Source organism: Suncus etruscus, chromosome 11 (genome assembly GCF_024139225.1).
Source record: "Suncus etruscus isolate mSunEtr1 chromosome 11, mSunEtr1.pri.cur, whole genome shotgun sequence".
In the NCBI taxonomy this organism is placed as follows: Eukaryota; Metazoa; Chordata; class Mammalia; order Eulipotyphla; family Soricidae; genus Suncus; species Suncus etruscus.
In genome coordinates, this window is record NC_064858.1 from 48,943,267 (window position 1) to 48,961,751 (window position 18,485).

Sequence of the window (18,485 nt, forward strand, 5' to 3'; positions counted from 1 at the left end):
TGGAGGAATTTAAACGCACCTTTACAAAATGTGATGGATTATGCAGCGTGCCTTGACTCTCTGGTCTAAACGCACAGTCACTGTCCCCACCACTCGCATTCGACAAGCCTGTTTGGATTTTACCTTCATGGCATTATAGCCTCTTCTCTCAGGAAAATATTGTGGAAGTATTTTCCATACCTCCTTTTTCCCTTTTCCTAAAGTCTGTCTGTCCCTAATTTGTTACTAATTTCTTTTTCTACGGTACTCCCTTTTGAAATTCCTCTAACTACTCATCCCCAGCTGCCCATCCGTGCCCCTCACTTTCCCTTTCACTGGGTATTGGGCTCTTCCTGAAAGATAAATCTGACCTTGTCAGGCTCTATATTGAAAGGGGAACTATTTCCTATTGCATCTCAGCCAAGCTCTACACAAGGGCATGTTCCTCTTCCTGTTTAAAGTGTGTCTTCTGTCATCATCATTTTTCTTGCATATCATATACCTTTCATTCTACGGCTATTACTTTTCCTAAATCTCCTGTTAATTTTTCACATCTCTTTGCTCATCCCCTTCCTGTGTCATCACTCCTCTGATTCAGAAAATCCTATTTATTCAACATGATTTCCCAATGTGAACCCAGAACAGTTTAGATCAGTCCAGATTGATTCAATCATCCCCTAGAATCACCAGGAAACTTGCTCCCAGCATTCTCTCTCCAAATCCTGGGGTGTTCGAGCCCCTTATATAAACGAGTGTAGTACTTCCCTGTAACCTAGACATTTCCTCCTGTGTGCTTGAAATCGCCTGGAAATTGTTTACAGCGTGAGTGCCAGGTGAATGGTTATTCTATTCCATTGCTTAGGGAGCAGTGATGGAAGGGGACAGTGGACTGTACACAATCTATGTAAGATGCATTCATCATAGGCCAGCTGCATGGCCACTTGAGTCCCTGGGTTAGATCCTTACAGATAATAAAAAGCACTAATAGTACCTGTGAATTCACCCTGACCTAGTTCCCACAGTACTTACACTGACCAGTGACTATTTCCCAGTATGTAACACATTGAAAGTAATTGTTCAGAGTGAAAAGTGACTGTTTATTAATGACATGCAGTGTTCTTGATATATTTCAATTAATTCTCACAAGAACCATAGGAGATAATTATTATTAATCTCCTTTTATAGATGAGATTTATGTTCTAATAGTTATCAGCAGCCCTGATCTTTTTTAGACACTGATAATTACAGAATATTACAGTGAACACTATATAATCCGCCTCCCCACTTAGATTGTAAACTTCACTTTTCTTAAATTAATAAGTTTTTAATTGAATCACCATAAGGTACAGTTAGAGTTGTTCATGATTTTGAGTCAGTGTTGCAATACCTAGCTCTTCACCAGTGCACACTTGTGGCCAACAAAGTCCTCAGTTTCTCTTCCATCTCTATGGCAGATATTTTTTTCTCTCTTCTTTATTTTTTAAAAAACTTATTTTATTGAAACAATTGTGATCTACAGAGTCTTTCATAGGTGAATTTCAAATATACAGTGAGTCAGACCCTTCCCACCATCAGTGAGAACCTCCCTCCACCAGTGGACCAAGAGTGCATCCTATCCCACCACCTTTTACCCTGTGGCCTGTCATTTCAACAGGCCCCTTTGAGTTTAGATTGTAAAAGTTTAGGTCCCTTGATTCCATTATCATTGACTTTGGCTTGGATACTTAGTTTTGTTCTTATTTATTTCCCTGCCAATGCATTCGAGACCACTTGGCCCCTGGCCCCCAGCCTTTCTTTTTTCCTTTCGTTGTAGTTTTATAGAAAAATGTGGGATAATGTGGTAAAATAAAGTAATCCATGTTCTATGAAAAAGGCGAAAGCCCCGATTTAAAAGATAAGAGATAAAAAATACAATAAATAAAAAAGGTGTGTGTGTGGCAGGGTTTGTTTGTTTCTTTTGCATGGGCACAAAAAATATGTGGAAAATAGAAAGGAAAAACCTTTAGCCTAAAAACAGGGAGACCTTATCCATGAAGCATCCTGGCATAAGACCAACAACAGGTTCTGGGCATATTAAGTTGTTTAGCCTCAAAGTCTTGCTTTGTGATTCCAGTAAAAACTCTTCAAAATCACGTTTGTTGCTGTCAGGTTTCTGAAGTTACCGTATTTGCTGGCATATAAGACGACCCTTCAACCCATGAAAAACTTCCTAAAAGTCTTAAAAGTAAGTCACTTCTTAAAAGTAAGAGGGGTGCGGATCACTCGTCCCTGAAGCTGGAACAAGTTTCAGCATGCCGTATACCAGCATATAATATGACTCCCGACTTTTAGGAAGTTTTTCATGGGTTGAAAGGTCATCTTATATGCCGGCAAATATGGCAGATGTTCTGGTTTTTGTACAGATTCTATGTCGAAGTCAGGGTGGCATGCAGCATCTTCTGGTTTCATCTCACCATTAGGTGGAAATGCAGAGACCCTGCTCTGAAAGCAGGTTGCTGTTGTTGCCAAGTCATCAGAGTATCATATGAACCCAGTCTGGAGCAAGTCAATGCCAAGGCAGCATTAGGGCCTTCCCTGGTAGAAGTCTGATTCCTGGTGCTGGTGTGGAAAACTGTGCTGGTTTCATAGATCCAAGGTTCAGGGGTGAATGGTTAATGTCTGATCTTCTGAAGCCTAAGACAAGTCACTAAGACAGGGTATAAGACCCCACTGCAATATAAAATTTATGTGTTCCTATTGCTATTAGATAAGAACTTGTTTGCACACATAAGATTTCCCCATTTTAATGTGCCTATGCAAAAAGGATCAATGCCACATGGTACTACTGGTGCATATGGAGGTAAAAATAACAAGCTAAACAATCCTGATAACCTGGTTCTAATATGAACTTAGAACACTAGAGAAACATATCTACTAGAATTTCCTATTAAATAGATTTAAAAAAAAATAGGAATAGGGTAAATTACCGCTACATAAGAGGATAGACCAGAGTTATACCTATTAAGGAAATACATCTAAAGAAATATTTAAAGGAGATATACCTGTCCTCTTTAAGACTATTGAAGTGGTCTGGGGGTGGAAGTGGTAAAATCTGGAGCACAGCTTTGTTTTTGTAGAATCTGGAAAATAGCTCCTAGCAGTCACATATCAGGAAATGTCCTCGGCCTGATGGCTTCTCAGAAATCGAATCTGGTAGCAAGCAACAGTCCACAGCAAAGAGAGGTGGGGAAAGGGGGCTTCCAAGAGCAAATCAGCAGCAGCAGCAGCGGCAGTGGCAGATTCATCTTAGGCTGAGGCAAGGTGGACTGGAATCTATCTTTTCACTTTGGGAGCTGGTTGGCAGCTGGCTAGGGTGGGGAGAATGTTCTGGTTCCTGAGGAGTTAAGAACTGAGGGTAAAAAGGGTTAAATGGAGGGAAATAACAGATAAGGAAGAGTGAAGGGCTAGAAAAGAATTTGTAAGGTGGTAAGTGAAAGGGTGGTATATAACAGGGGAAGGACAATATACAACATAGACATTATGTATATTACAGACAGATATTAGACAGACATTGAGGTGGCTTACATGTACACTCAGGCACACACATAGACAGAGAATGAAGATCAATCCATGGCTTACATGTAGTTCAAAAGCTGACCCAGGCGAAATGGGTCAGAATGCTTAAAAAATATAAAGCTGGCAAGTCATATGTAAAGATTTTCCATTTTATATGCCAATCATGATTGGTAAACTTTATTGAAGAGAGGCTTCATCAGTTAGATTGTGTATAGAGCCTTATTAAAAACAATCATAATTTTCAAGTCTAGAAAACTAAGTGATATGGTAATAAGCATTGTAAAAAAAATCTACACTATGAAGAATCATCTAGAGGGTCTTGAGCATCTACATCCCTTTTCTAAAGCATGCTAAAATCATGAACATTATTGTATAAAGGTATACTACCTGAAATTGAAAGCAAATTACAATAGCATGCTCAATGAATGAGCTCTGTAGTAGGAGTTTGGGGCATGCATTAGCATATTCCATTGTTATCTGTGGACATATACATTAGATTATATTAACAGGTATAATCAAGTAAAAATGAATAGATTATAATTTTTGTCAAGACAATATCTTAATGAGCACTGACTTCTGCGTCTAATATAGTATAGCATTGCAGTGTGGAAGTAGGGTGACCAACATCTATCTCCAAGTACCACTATGGACAGAAAGATCAAAGAGTTATTATAGACATAGTAAATTTAAGACATTAAGACTTGTTATAGTGAGCACTGTAGTGGGAGTCCAGGAGTTCCAAATGCATTTTGCACCCATTTCTGTGGATAAAAGCATTAGAACATAATTATATACATCTATAAAGAGTAGTTGATTGGCCACCTGCTCATCCTAAACAGCTGTATAGTTTTTGATGGGAGAGTTTAGTCCATTGACATTTAAGAAAACTATTGACAGAAAGGGCTGTTGTGTAGAGTTGTTGTTACAATGGGGATTTGGTTTGTGTTATTGCTCTTTGAGTAGTTCATTTAGGGTAAGTTTGGTTAGTGCAAATATTGCAAGTTCTTTTTTGAGAATGTTTTTAATCCTCCCTCCTATGTAAGTGAGTTTTGCGGGGTAGTGAACTCTAAATTGAAAGTTTCTTTCATTCAGTAGTTTGAATATGTCAGTCACTCTTTTCTTGCCTGAATTGTTTCAAATGGAAGATCTGGTTTGATACTAGTATTGTTTCCTTTAAAATTGAGGTTTTTCTTCTCCCTTACTGCTTTAAAGAGTCCATCTCTCTCTTTGATTTTTGCCATTTGGATTACTAAATGTGTTGGTGTAGTTCTATTAGGGTCTATTTTGTTTGGCATTCCTTTTGCCTCTTGGATTTGTAGAGAAACCTCTTTCCCAAAAGTGAGGAAGTCTGCTTTTTTTTTTTTTTTTTTGGTTTTTGGGCCACACCCGGTGGTGCTCAGGGGTGACTCCTGGCTGTCTGCTCAGAAATAGCTCCTGGCAGGCACGGGGGACCATATGGGACACCGGGATTCGAACCAACCACCTTTGGTCCTGGAATGGCTGCTTGCAAGGCAAACGCCGCTGTGCTATCTCTCCGGGCCCAAAAGTCTGCTTTTATCTCTCTTACTACTTGTTCTTCCCCTTTCCTGTTTTCTTCCCTTTCTGGTATTCCTCTAATTCAGAGATTTCTCTTGTCTTTGTTCACTAAGTACCTTATATTTTCTTCCAGTGTTTTTTCTCTCTTTCTTTGACTTCTTTGTCACTACTGGCTTGTAATTTGTCTTCAAGTTCACCAATGCGATTCTCTACCTGTGTAATTTATTATTATGGTTTGCTAACATGTATTTTAGTTCCTTCAGTTCCATTTGTATGGATTCTCTCATCTTCTGAAAGAGTTATTTGAGTTGGTTGAATTGTTCATCTATAGATTTCTTCATTTTGAAGGCTAGTGACTCCTTGATTTCCATTGCTAAACCATTAAGTGTTGATTTTAGGTCCTCATCTATAAGGTTCAAGCATTTGGGTGGACTTGGAGATTTGCCAGGATATCTCTCCATGTCCCCCACAGTAGGTGCCTTTCTTAGCTTCTCCATTGATCTTTGCATTTAGTGGTTTGGAATGCTGGAATATTAGGGTGTTTAAGAAAGTAATATATTAAATAGTTTGTATATTGGCTTGAGGTTTATCTTCTTTAGAGGTTATTTTTCTGAACTAGCAAGGTTGTCTAAGTATGATAAAAAAATTGCATACTAGCTTATTGATTTGTTCAGCTGGTTTTTGAGATGTATATTTTCTTTTTTTTTTTTTTTTTTGGTTTTTGGGCCACACCCTGTGACGCTCAGGGGTTACTCCTGGCTATGCGCTCAGAACTTGCTCCTGGCTTCTTGGGGGACCATATGGGACGCCGGGGGATCGAACCGAGGTCCGTCCTAGGCTAGCGCAGGCAAGGCAGGCACCTTACCTCCAGCGCCACCGCCCGGCCCCGAGATGTATATTTTCTAAGAGAAAAGTGCTAGATCCAATCTGCCAGGAACTTTGTGATATACATTGAAATGACTTCTTGCTGATGTAGTAGTGTCTATGTGGTCTGGAATAAGGAGGACTGATAGGAAGGAGGGGGTTTCAGTAATGGCTCTGGAACCCAGAAAAACGCTACTTGAAGGCTGGAAAGAAGGCCCTGTTCTCACTTGGTGGAGGGAATTAGGGCGGGAGTTTCCCTATTTTCACCCAGAAACAGGCCTGACTGTCTCCAGAGGACAAAGGATCAGGAATGGCACTGGGACCTGGAAGGAGGCTGAGAAAAGACAACCCCATTTGCAGTGAAAGGGACTAAGATATGAGGTTCCCTATTCCCTCCTGGCTGGCCCCCGAGGGCAGACAATCAGTGATGATACTGGAACCCAGAAGAAGGCCAAAGGAAGGCCTCTTCCTTTTCCTCTTTTAGGCACTGTGGTTTTCAATATTGTTACCAAAGGGGTATCGTGTCATACATATACTTCTTTTGCTTTGGTCACACCCAGCGGTGGTGCTCAGGGGTTACTCCTGGCTCTGCACTCAGAAATCACTCCTGGAAGGCTCAGGGGACCATATGGGATGTGGGATTCGAACTGGGGTTCATCTTGTGTTGGCTGCATGCAAGGCAAATACTTTACTGCTGTGCTATTGCTCCCGCCCTTTTGTTTTTCTTTTTGCTTCCTTTCACTGCTTACACACAGAGTTATAAATAAGCCTTTCCCCGTTCTGTATCCTTTCCCTTTCTTGTTCTATTGAGGATAACCTACACCCTCAGCTGTAGTGTGTGTCCTGTCATAGTGCTTTGGGTTGGAGATGGAACTGCTGGAACTGTGGGTCTGATTCTCAGTGCATGGGCCTCACTGCAGAGTGGCCCCGCACTTGCAAGCCAGGTACTTTTTGCCACTGAGCCAACCCATGTGCCAGTTGCCAAATATTTATTAAGTTAATGATTTTTGATTTCTACTTAAACTAAAACAAGTGAAAAAAGCTGAGTTATATATCAAGCTACTGGTGTGGCTGTTGGAGCCATCTATGCATCTAGAAATGAAGCAGATTAGCCTTAATATTAAACATTATGGCCCAGGGGCTGCAGCAGTGGTGCAAGTGGTAAGACATCTGTCTTGCACGTGCTAGCCTAGGATGGACCACAGTTCGATCCCCTAGTGTCGTATATGATCCCCCAAGCCTGGAGCGATTTCTGAGCACATAGCCAAAAGTAACACCTGAGCGTCACCGGGTGTGGCTGAAAAACCAAAAAAAATTAAAAATTAAAAATCTCTATCCCCTGAGCAGAAATGTATTTATTTGGAGAGCATACCCAGGTTGTTCAAGGGCTATTTTGGCTTAGTGCTAGAGGGTCACCCCCATTAGAACTTAGGGGACTTTGAAGTACTGGGAGCCCAGCTCAGGCCTTCCACATGCAAAATATGTGTTCAAGTCTACTCAACTATATCTATGGTCTGAATCTCCCTCTCTCTCCCCACAGCCCCATGCTAGAACTGTACTCAGGGCTCCACTCACACAATGTGAGTGCACTGAACTACACTCCCAGCTCCCAGTGCCAATTTTTTTTTCTAATTTTTTTTGTTTGTTTTTATTTCTGGGCTACACACAACGCTGCTCATGGGTTACTCCTTGCTCTGCACTCAGATATCACTCCTGGAAAGCTCAGGGAACCATATGGGATGCTAGGGATTGAACCCGGGTCTGCCATGTGCAAGACAAATGTGCTATCGCTCTGCCCTACCTCCTTTTTTTTTTTTTTTTTAAAACATAGTCACTTCTGGAGCTAGAGATGCTTGCCTTGAATATGGCTGATCTGAGATCATCCTTGCCATGGTTCTCCAAGACTCACCAGGAGTGATCCCTGGGTATAGAGGTAGGAGTAAGCCCTAGGCATCACCAAGTGTCACCCCAAAATAAAACATTTACTTCTCGTCTTAGGTAGATACTGCAAGGAGTTGGAGCACATCATTTGCATATACAAATTTCATGTTCAATCCCAATGCTACATGGAAAACAAATCTGCCCCCAGATTACTTTATTGAGGAGTGGCAGCTCCCTAGCCTCAGGGTTTGTGAGATTACTCCTGCTAATATTTGGCTAACCAGGCTGGGTGAATCCATGCTATAGCCCAAGGATGTGGCTGGCATTCACTGCTCAGGCCCTGACTTGCCAAAGACATCAGCCAGGCTGCTGTATTTGGGAGGCCCCAGGCTTATTCTCAGCAGTGCATATTGGGGGTCCATGCTGTGATTAAACCTGTGTCTTCACACTCAAACCATGTGTCCTGACCCTTGTGTATTTATCTCCCCTGCCCCAACATAATTCTTAAAATCTTCACTTTAATATGATCATTGCTGTAATTACATAAAAACATCAAACCTGCCAGGGAACTATTGCAAAAATCAGACACAAAAGCCACTGATATTAATAACCGCGTGCTTCTGAGAACATTGGACAATCTATCATAAAAAGGACAGGCCAAAAAAAAAAAAAAAACAAAACTACTGACAATTACTACTTTTATGTTTCTATAAAGGGCTCAATCAAGTCTTTTATAAATGCCAAAATTCATTGGGGGTGAGGATGAAAGCAAATGTTTTAATTCAGGTTTTTACAACCATTAGTAATGAACTGTGATTGAGATAAATTCCATTGTTGCAGTAACTCAAAATCCTGTAAAAATAATAATTTGAGTCCTTCTATGAGAGGAAGACAGAATCTATTAGCATTTAATCTGCCTGAAACTAACAGTAGCTCACCAGACCTATCTAGATGACAGTCACTTTAATCAACAACAGTTATTAAGATCTACTGCATGGAGCTGGTAATGGTGTAGATAACATACAGGGTTAGCCACTACCTGCAGTTATACATGCCCCATGGTTTTGACTCCTTTGGTGGTCATGGCTTTTTTTCCCCCCCAGGAAGCACCAACCAATAAACTTCTCTATGCCAAGGATATTCCAACCTACAAAGAGGAAGTAAAATCCTATTACAAAGCAATCAGGGATTTGCCTCCATTATCACCTTCAGAAATGGAAGAATTCTTAACTCAGGAATCTAAGGTATTATTAGAAAATAAACACTCTCTATTTGGCTACTTCTAGTTCTTTCAGACTCAGTGGTCCTTTTGGGGTCTCTCAATATGCCTTTCTCTCTTTAAGAAACACGAAAATGAATTTAATGAAGAAGTGGCCTTGACAGAAATCTACAAATACATCGTAAAATATTTTGATGAGGTGAGTTGAACATTCAAAAAATAGAAGTGTTATTAATCAGTGATCAGGACTTATAGGATCTCAGCACAGCCCTGGCACCCCCAGAAGGCCTGTCTGAGAGGGACAATTCTGGTAGATGGCGGCCCCTCTTAGCTTTGTCAAGCCACCTACCTTGGGACCACCCTGAGTTTACATTGGAGTTCACGTGGCCCACAGCTACCCTGACTCCAGTTAACCTGAATAAGTAAGTAGCGGTCCTGTGAAGGAGGGCCAGCTAACACTTCATTGTAATCTGCTAAAAATAAAAGCTAAGCGTGTTAAGTCGCCTAGATTCTGTATTCGAGAGTTTTGTGAAATGCCATATTTCTAACGTTAAGCAACTATTTCAATAAATCATTCTCCTTTATGTTTCTCCTTAATCTGGATTTTTTTTCTTTGGGAATTCACACAGACACAGTCATCAGCTGCGCTGTTTCCAAATAGATGTTAATTGCCCCTTCCCTGATTCCCCCCACCCAGCCATGCTGGGACAGGCTATCCATGTCATGGTGAGAATAGCTCACCAAGTCCATTTGCTACTTGAAGATCAAGTGAAGCACTAAGGTAGGGTAGAGGCAATGAGCTCCTTAACATGATAAGCATCCGTCTTTCCAGGGGTCAGGGGTTAGAAGGGAAGCACTGGGGAGGAAAGGGTGGTGATGGCCGTGGTGATGGTGGTGGTGGTGGTGGGGACAATACGGCTCAGGATGGGAGAGGGGAGGGAAGTCATCCTTTCTGACCAGGATGCCCCTGCCTGCTGCATTAAAGGAGAAATACTTGCCTGCATGTTGGCTGCCCAGGAATGCTTGCTGTGCTTGGAATGGCTGTGATATATGCATAAAATAGGGCCTTGGAAGTCTGGCCTCAGATTTAAAAGCGAATAGTGGATCTTTCTTGTGAGCTTCTATTTTAAGCCAAAGTGTTGTTGATCCTGTAATAATGACTTAGCAAAACAACTTGCAAAGTGAGTATGTAAATGATTGAAGGAAAATGTTAGCATCTGTTTCATACAGATTTTTACCACTCCCAGCATCAGGAATGCAAAACAAAACAAAAAAGAAAGAAAAAAAAAACCAGAATTATAATGCTAAATCCACAATATCTAAAATAACTGTTCTAATTGTCAACAGATTCTAAATAAACTAGAAAGAGAACGAGGGCTGGAAGAAGCTCAGAAACAACTCTTGCATGTAAAAGTCTTATTTGATGAAAAGAAGAAATGCAAGTGGATGTAAGCACTCTGGGCCCTGACTTAATCTGGCAAAGTTCTTCAGACGACTTGGGAGCAAAATGGCTGCTTGAGCTACTCTGTTGTCGTTAATGTTTTCAGTTTGCACATAGGTTCCACTTTGAGCACTGTCTTTTGACAAGACCTAGGCACATGCACAGCTTTCAGAAAGCAGACCAGCTATTGTGCCTGTGTGTACCCCGTGGGAACCCTTCTGTACATAGAGCTGAAGTGGTTGTTGCAAACAGCCTCCTTGTTTACAGAGAATACAGGGCCAGTAAGCAAATGTCAGTATTGTAACGACAGCCTCCACTTAAGCACAATGATATAAGTGGTTCTGTTTGGGAAAAAACACAAAACTATGGCTACGTAGCACTTGTGAATCCACTGCACTGCTGCAGCATAAGGGACACTGCCAATGAGCAAACACAAAATGTGAAATGAGTCATTTGGAAACAAAGCGGGGGTGGTTAGGGCAACCTCGAGGATTCACAGCATTGAAACTTTCCCCAGTAGTTCTTGGAAAAGCTGACCGCAGAATTTGGTAGTGTGTACACTTAGCATTTGTGAGTGTGTGTGTGTTTAAACCAAAAACTAACAGTGTTGCAACATTGTTGAAAGGGCTCGTGTTTTTCAGTGGTCTGCGCTGTGTCCAACGCCTCATTGCACTCCCAGGCTCAAAGCAAGGAGAGGGAATTCCTGATGAGGAACCCTTTGCCATGCTGTCCTAATATATCCCGGTTTTAAATTTTATTTTTTAATACTAAATGTATTTAATAGTGGATATGTTGGCCATTGTAATAAAAAAATCACTTGTTGAAAAACGTTGATCAGAACTCTCTGTGGGAGTCACCACACTTCCCTGTTCCTTCTATTTCTATACTAGCAGCTCCTTGCTTTAGATTTCTGGTGAACCCTGTGGTTTATAAATACTGTGCGTGATTTAAAAAAAAGATACATTTTACATTTCATGAGATTGTTCACACTGGAGTATTATATATGAATATATATATATATATATATTTGAGGCCTACGGCCTGAAAAATATTAGCATACAACTTGGTATCTTAGTCTTACTATGTACTTTTTGAAAGTATTCCTCACAGGAGAAAGAATTTACCAATTTTATTCATGCCTTTCTTTTTAAGGAATTCCCTTATCCAGTTATACTAGAGTCTTTTTATTGCTGGTTTTTTATTCCTGAATTTTTGCTGCTCATGACCAATTTTAATATCACTGTGTTTTCCTTCTATTAAGTGGAAGTAAAAAAGTAGAATTGGCAACTCTCAAACCTTTATTGTGGCACCTTTTACCTTTAGTACTCCAAATCCCAGGAAAAAAAGCAATTTTTTCTGTAAGTAGCAAAACACTGATCACACATTCCTTAAAAATCACTTCCCAACACTGTCCAGTATACCAGGATTTTAATGTGAATTTGTCTTAAAATAAAATTCTTCTTGTACACAATAGCTGGTGTGATGCCTCAGCAAATAGATCAGAGCAAACAAGCAGTTATTGCCCCAACAGGCACCTTCCCATGCCCGTTGCTATTGACCATTGTCTGTCCAATGGACACACCTCAAAAATACTACCAAATAGGTTCCATACAAATACAAAGGTGACAGATCTTGTCTCCAGTCTCCAGGTCTCCAGTCTTGATGTGAAGGCATTCCTAAAAGAACTATAGGAGGAGAGTTGGGAGCCAAGGGTAAGAGAGTTGCCCAAAGGTCTTCCCCTTCTTTAGGGTAAAGAAATGCTAAGGAAACGCAAAGACCAGCTACAGCTTTATCTGCGTTTTTTAGAGTAAATGCGACACAAGGGTGTCCCTGTCCAGCTCTCTGGCACAGAGTCCAGTATGGAAATCGACCTCCTCTTCCAAGGACTTTGGGCAAGTCACTTACCTCTTTGTGCCTCGATTTCTGTATAATATTTCTAACCTACCTCACTGAGGTGGTGTGAAGATTCACTAATGTATGTAGCGTGTTTGTCAATCGACCAGTGAAGAGCACTATCTAGATCACATTAGCCAAACACAGTGAGTGGCCAAATTAGATGCGTGCTGAAGACAATCAGTCACTGGGTCTATAGTAAACAGCAACCAGAGAAACAAATGACAAACAATCTCTATTTTCAAGTTATTTTGCTTATTTTTTGGGTGCAAAACAGTTCATTTATAAACTTTTTTTCCTAACACTAGTGTCTACAGCAGCATTTAAAAAATTAATTTTGTTACCTTTTCCATATTAGGGATTTAAAGTCTATTTCTTATTGTATACCTGATTGAAGCTGTTCTTGGAGATGAATGTTTTAAATGTCTATATCCAAAAAATAAACATTTTGATGTAAAATGTGTACTGTTACCTCTTTTCTCTTCTACTTTTCAGGTTATAATAGATTTCTTTTTTATTCTAAGTGGCTTCATAGAAATTAATTTCCAAGAAGCTGTCACAAAAAAGCAGGGCTATTATGTAGTAAGTAAATCCAGTTTCTCTAAATGATGATGCAAAGGGCAGCTCAATTACATTCCTGGCCTTCCACGACCAACTTGTGCTTTTGATCATGAAGACTTCTGAATAATGAACATTCCACTTCGTTTGGCAGACTTGAGCTTTGTTTCGTTAACATGAAGCTATTCAGCAGAATTCCTCTAAAAGATGTTACGTTTAAAAAAAGCAAACGTTGGCATTAGGGATGCACAAAAATAAAACATTTATAATTATTTGGTGAGATCCAAAACAGCAGGAGGCTAAGTTAAATACTAACAATACTTCTAAAGGGATCCCACTGGGTTCAAGTTTTACAATGAACTGGCCTTTTTTATATAGCCACAGGATTTAATTATTTGTACTTTATTTTCTTTTTTTTTTTTTTTTAATTTTTTTTTTATTTAAACACCTTGATTACATACATGATTGTGTTTGGGTTTCAGTCATAAAAGGAACACCACCCATCACCAGTGCAACATTCCCATCACCCAAGTCCCAAATCACCCTCCTCCCCACCCAACCCCCGCCTGTACCCTAAACAGGCTCTACATTTCCCTCATACATTCTCAATATTAGGACAGTTCAAAATGTAGTTATTTCTCTAACTAAACTCATCACGCTTTGTGGTGAGCTTCCTGAGGTGAGCTGGAACTTCCAGCTCTTTTCTCTTTTGTGTCTGAAAATTATTATTACAAGGGTGTCTTTCATTTTTCTTAAAACCCATAGATGAGTGAGACCATTCTGCGTTTTTCTCTCTCTCTCTGACTTATTTCACTCAGCATAATAGATTCCATGTACATCCATGTATAGGAAAATTTCATGACTTCATCTCTCCTGACAGCTGCATAATATTCCATTGTGTATATGTACCACAGTTTCTTTAGCCATTCATCTGTTGAAGGGCATCTTGGTTGTTTCCAGAGTCTTGCTATGGTAAATAGAGCTGCAATGAATATAGGTGTAAGGAAGGGGTTTTTGTATTGTATTTTTGTGTTCCTAGGGTATATTCCTAGGAGTGGTATAGCTGGATCGTATGGGAGCTCGATTTCCAGTTTTTGGAGGAATCTCCATATCGCTTTCCATAAAGGTTGAACTAGACAGCATTCCCACCAGCAGTGGATAAGAGTTCCTTTCTCTCCACATCCCCGCCAACACTGTTTATTCTCATTCTTTGTGATGTGTGCCATTCTCTGGGGTGTGAGGTGGTATCTCATCGTTGTTTTGATTTGCATCTCCCTGATGATTAGTGATGTGGAACATTTTTTCATGTGTCTTTTGGCCATGCGTATTTCTTCTTTGTCAAAGTGTCTGTTCATTTCTTCTCCCCATTTTTTGATGGGGTTAGATGTTTTTTTCTTGTAAAGTTCTGTCAGTGCCTTGTATATTTTGGAGATTAGCCCCTTATCTGATGGGTATTGGGTGAATAGTTTCTCCCACTCAGTGGGGGGCTCTTGTATCCTGGGCACTATTTCCTTTGAGGTGCAGAAGCTTCTCAGCTTAATATATTCCCATCTGTTAATCTCTGCTTTCACTTGCTTGGAGAGTGCAGTTTCCTCCTTGAAGATGCCTGTAATGTCCTGGAGTGTTTTGCCTATGTGCTGTTCTATATATCTTATGGTTTTGGGGCTGATATCGAGGTCTTTAATCCATTTGGATTTTACCTTTGTACATGATGTTAGCTGGGGGTCTAAGTTTAATTTTTTGCAAGTGGCTATCCAATTGTGCCAACACCACTTGTTGAAGAGGCTTTCCCTGCTCCATTTAGGATTTCCTGCTCCTTTATCAAAAATTAGATGGTTGTATCTCTGGGGAACATTTTCTGAGTATTCAAGCCTATTCCACTGATCTGAGGACCTATCCTTATTCCAATACCATGCTGTTTTGATAACTGTTGCTTTGTAGTACAGTTTAAAGTTGGGAAAAGTAATTCCTCCCATATTCTTTTTCCCAATGATTGCTTTAGCTATTCGAGGGTGTTTATTGTTCCAAATGAATTTCAAAAGTGTCTGATCCACTTCTTTGAAGAATGTCATGGGTATCTTTAGAGGGATGGCATTAAATCTGTATAATGCCTTGGGGAGTATTGACATTTTGATGATGTTAATCCTGCCAATCCATGAGCAGGGTATGTGTTTCCATTTCCGTGTGTCCTCTCTTATTTCTTGGAGCAGAGTTTTATAGTTTTCTTTGTATAGGTCCTTCACATATTTAGTCAAGTTGATTCCAAGATATTTGAGTTTGTGTGGTACTATTGTGAATGGGGTTGTTTTCTTAATGTCCATTTCTTCTTTATTACTGTTGGTGTATAGAAAGGCCATTGATTTTTGTGTGTTAATTTTGTAGCCTGCCACCTTGCTATATGAGTCTATTGTTTCTAGAAGCTTTTTGATAGAGTCTTTAGGGTTTTCTAAGTAGAGTATCATGTCATCTGCAAACAGTGAGAGCTTGACTTCTTCCTTTCCTATCTGGATTCCCTTGATATCCTTTTCTTGCCTAATCGCTATAGCAAGTACTTCCAGTGCTATGTTGAATAGGAGTGGTGAGAGAGGACAGCCTTGTCTTGTGCCAGAATTTAGAGGGAAGGCTTTCAGTTTTTCTCCATTGAGGATAATATTTGCCACTGGCTTGTGGTAGATGGCCTTCACTATATTGAGAAAGGTTCCCTCCATTCCCATCTTGCTGAGAGTTTTGATCAAGAATGGGTGTTGGACCTTATCAAATGCTTTCTCTGCATCTATTGATATGATCATGTGGTTTTTATTTTTCTTGTTATTGATGTTGTGTATTATGTTGATAGATTTACGGATGTTAAACCAGCCTTGCATTCCTGGGATGAAACCTACTTGATCGTAGTGGATGATCTTCTTAATGAGGCATTGAATCCTATTTGCCAGGATTTTGTTGAGGATCTTTGCATCTGCATTCATCAGTGATATTGGTCTGTAATTTTCTTTTTTGGTAGCGTCTCTGTCTGGTTTAGGTATCAAGGTGATGTTGGCTTCATAAAAGCTATTTGGGAGTGTTTCTGTTTGTTCAATTTCATGAAAGAGTCTTGCCAAGATTGGCAGTAGTTCCTCTTGGAAAGTTTGATAGAATTCATTAGTGAATCCATCTGGACCTGGGCTTTTGTTTTTCGGCAGACATTTGATTACTGTTTTAATTTCATCAATGGTGATGGGGGTGTTTAGATATGCTACATCCTCTTCCTTCAACCGTGGAAGATTATAAGAGTCCAAGAATTTATCCATTTCTTCCAGGTTCTCATTTTTAGTGGCGTAGAGTTTTTCAAAGTAGTTTCTGATTACCCTTTGAATCTCTGTCATATCAGTAGTGATCTCTCCTTTTTCATTCCTGATACGAGTTATCAAGTTTCTCTCTCTCTCTTTCTTTGTTAGGTTTGCCAGTGGTCTATCAATCTTGTTTATTTTTTCAAAGAACCAACTTCTGCTTTCGTTGATCTTTCGGATTGTTTTTTGAGTTTCCACTTCGTTGATTTCTGCTCTCAGCTTTGTTATTTCCTTCTGTCTTCCTGTTCTTGGGTCCTTTTGTTGAGCATTTTCTAGTTCTATTAGCTGTGTCATTAAGCTACTCAGGTAAGCTCCTTCTTCCTTCCTGATGTGTGCTTGCAAAGCTATAAATTTTCCTCTCAGTACTGCTTTTGCTGTGTCCCATAAGTTCTGAGAGTTTGTGTCTTTATTGTCATTTGTTTCCAGGAACCTTTTTATTTCCTCCTTGATTTCATCTCGGACCCACTGGTTATTGAGCATGAGGCTGTTTAACTTCCAGGTGTTAAAGTGTTTCTTCTGAGTCCCTTTGGAGTTCACAAATAATTTCAGAGCCTTGTGGTCAGCGAAGGTAGTCTGCAAAATTTCTATCCTCTTGATCTTATGGAGGTATGTTTTATGTGCCAGCATGTAGTCTATCCTGGAGAATGTCCCATGTACATTGGAGAAGAATGTGTATCCAGGTTTCTGGGGATGGAGTGTCCTATATATATCCACTAGGCCTTTTTCTTCCATTTCTCTCCTCAGGTCTAGTATATTCTTGTTGGGTTTCAGTCTGGTTGACCTGTCCAGTGTTGACAAAGCCATGTTAAGGTCCCCCACAATTATTGTGTTGTTGTTGATATTATTTTTCAGATTTGTCAACAGTTGTATTAAATATTTTGCTGGCCCCTCATTCGGTGCATATATGTTTAGGAGAGTGAATTCTTCCTGCTCTACGTACCCCTTGATTAATATAAAATGTCCGTCTTTGTCCCTTACAACCTTCCTGAGTATAAAGTTTGCATTATCTGATATTAGTATGGCCACTCCAGCTTTTTTATGGGTGTTGTTTGCTTGGATAACTTTTCTCCAGCCTTTTATTTTGAGTCTATGTTTGTTCTGACTATTCAGGTGCGTTTCTTGTAGGCAGCAGAAGGTTGGATTGAGTTTTTTGATCCATTTAGCCACTCTGTGTCTCTTAACTGGTGCATTTAGTCCATTGACGTTGAGAGAAAGAATTGTCCTGGGATTTAACGCCATCTTTATTTCAAAATTTGGTGTGTCTTTTGGGTAGTCTTGTCTTAGATTAGGTCTTTCAGTTTTTCTCTTAAGACTGGTTTTGTGTCTATGAAGTTTCTGAGCTGTTTTTTGTCTGTGAAACCATGTATTCTTCCATCAAACCGGAAAGTGAGTTTTGCTGGGTATAGTATTCTGGGTGAAGCATTCATTTCATTCAGTCTTGTCACAATATCCCACCACTGCTTTCTGGCATTGAGCGTTTCTGGTGACAGGTCTGCTGTAAATCTCAGGGAAGCTTGCTTGAACATGATTTCCCCTTTTGATCTTGCTGTTTTCAGAATTCTGTCTCTATCTGTGGGATTTGTCATTGTGACTAGGATGTGTCTTGGGGTGGTTTTTCTGGGGTCTCTTTTGGTTGGTACTCTTCGGGCATGCAGGATTTGATCACATATATTCTTTAGCTCTGGAAGTTTCTCTTTAATGATGTTCTTGACCATTGATTCTTCCTGGAAATTTTCTTCCTGGGTCTCTGGGACTCCAATGATTCTTAAGTTGTTTCTGTTGATCTTATCATAAACTTCTATTTTCGTCTGTTCCCATTCTTTGACTAATTTTTCCATTGTCTGCTCATTTGCTTTAAGTTTTTTGTCCAATCTCTCCTGCTGTATGGAATTGTTATGTATCTCATCTTCCACAGCACCAAGTCTATTCTCAGCTTCTGATACCCTGTCCCAGAGCTTATCCATTTTGTCATTCACTTCGTTTACTGAGTTTTTCAGGCCTGTTAGTTGACATGTTATTTCAGTTTGGAGTTTTGTCATTTCTGCCTTCATATTTTCTTGGTTCTTATTAGTGTTCTGTTCAACTCGATCCATGGTTTCTTGGAGTCTGTTGAGCACCTTCCATATTGCTAGTCTAAAGTCCTTATCTGAGAGGTTGATTAGTTGTTCAGTCATTATCTGGTCCTCAGAATTGTCATCTTCATTCTCTATGTCTGATGCTGGCCTGCGCTGTT

At 40.0% G+C, this 18,485-nt stretch overlaps 1 protein-coding gene across 1 annotated transcript in view; it reads left to right on the forward strand.

The window, feature by feature from the left end:
* The window catches only part of PLXNC1 (plexin C1), a 190,696-nt gene extending 177,869 nt beyond the window's left edge, over positions 1 to 12,827 (forward strand). Inside the window, exons 29-31 of the mRNA XM_049782862.1 lie at positions 8,919 to 9,059; positions 9,159 to 9,233; positions 10,382 to 12,827. Of these exons, the coding sequence (XP_049638819.1) occupies positions 8,919 to 9,059; positions 9,159 to 9,233; positions 10,382 to 10,486 (321 nt within the window). The 3' untranslated portion in view covers positions 10,487 to 12,827. The remainder of the gene's footprint in view (positions 1 to 8,918; positions 9,060 to 9,158; positions 9,234 to 10,381) is intronic.
* Positions 12,828 to 18,485: the final 5,658 nt, after the last annotated feature.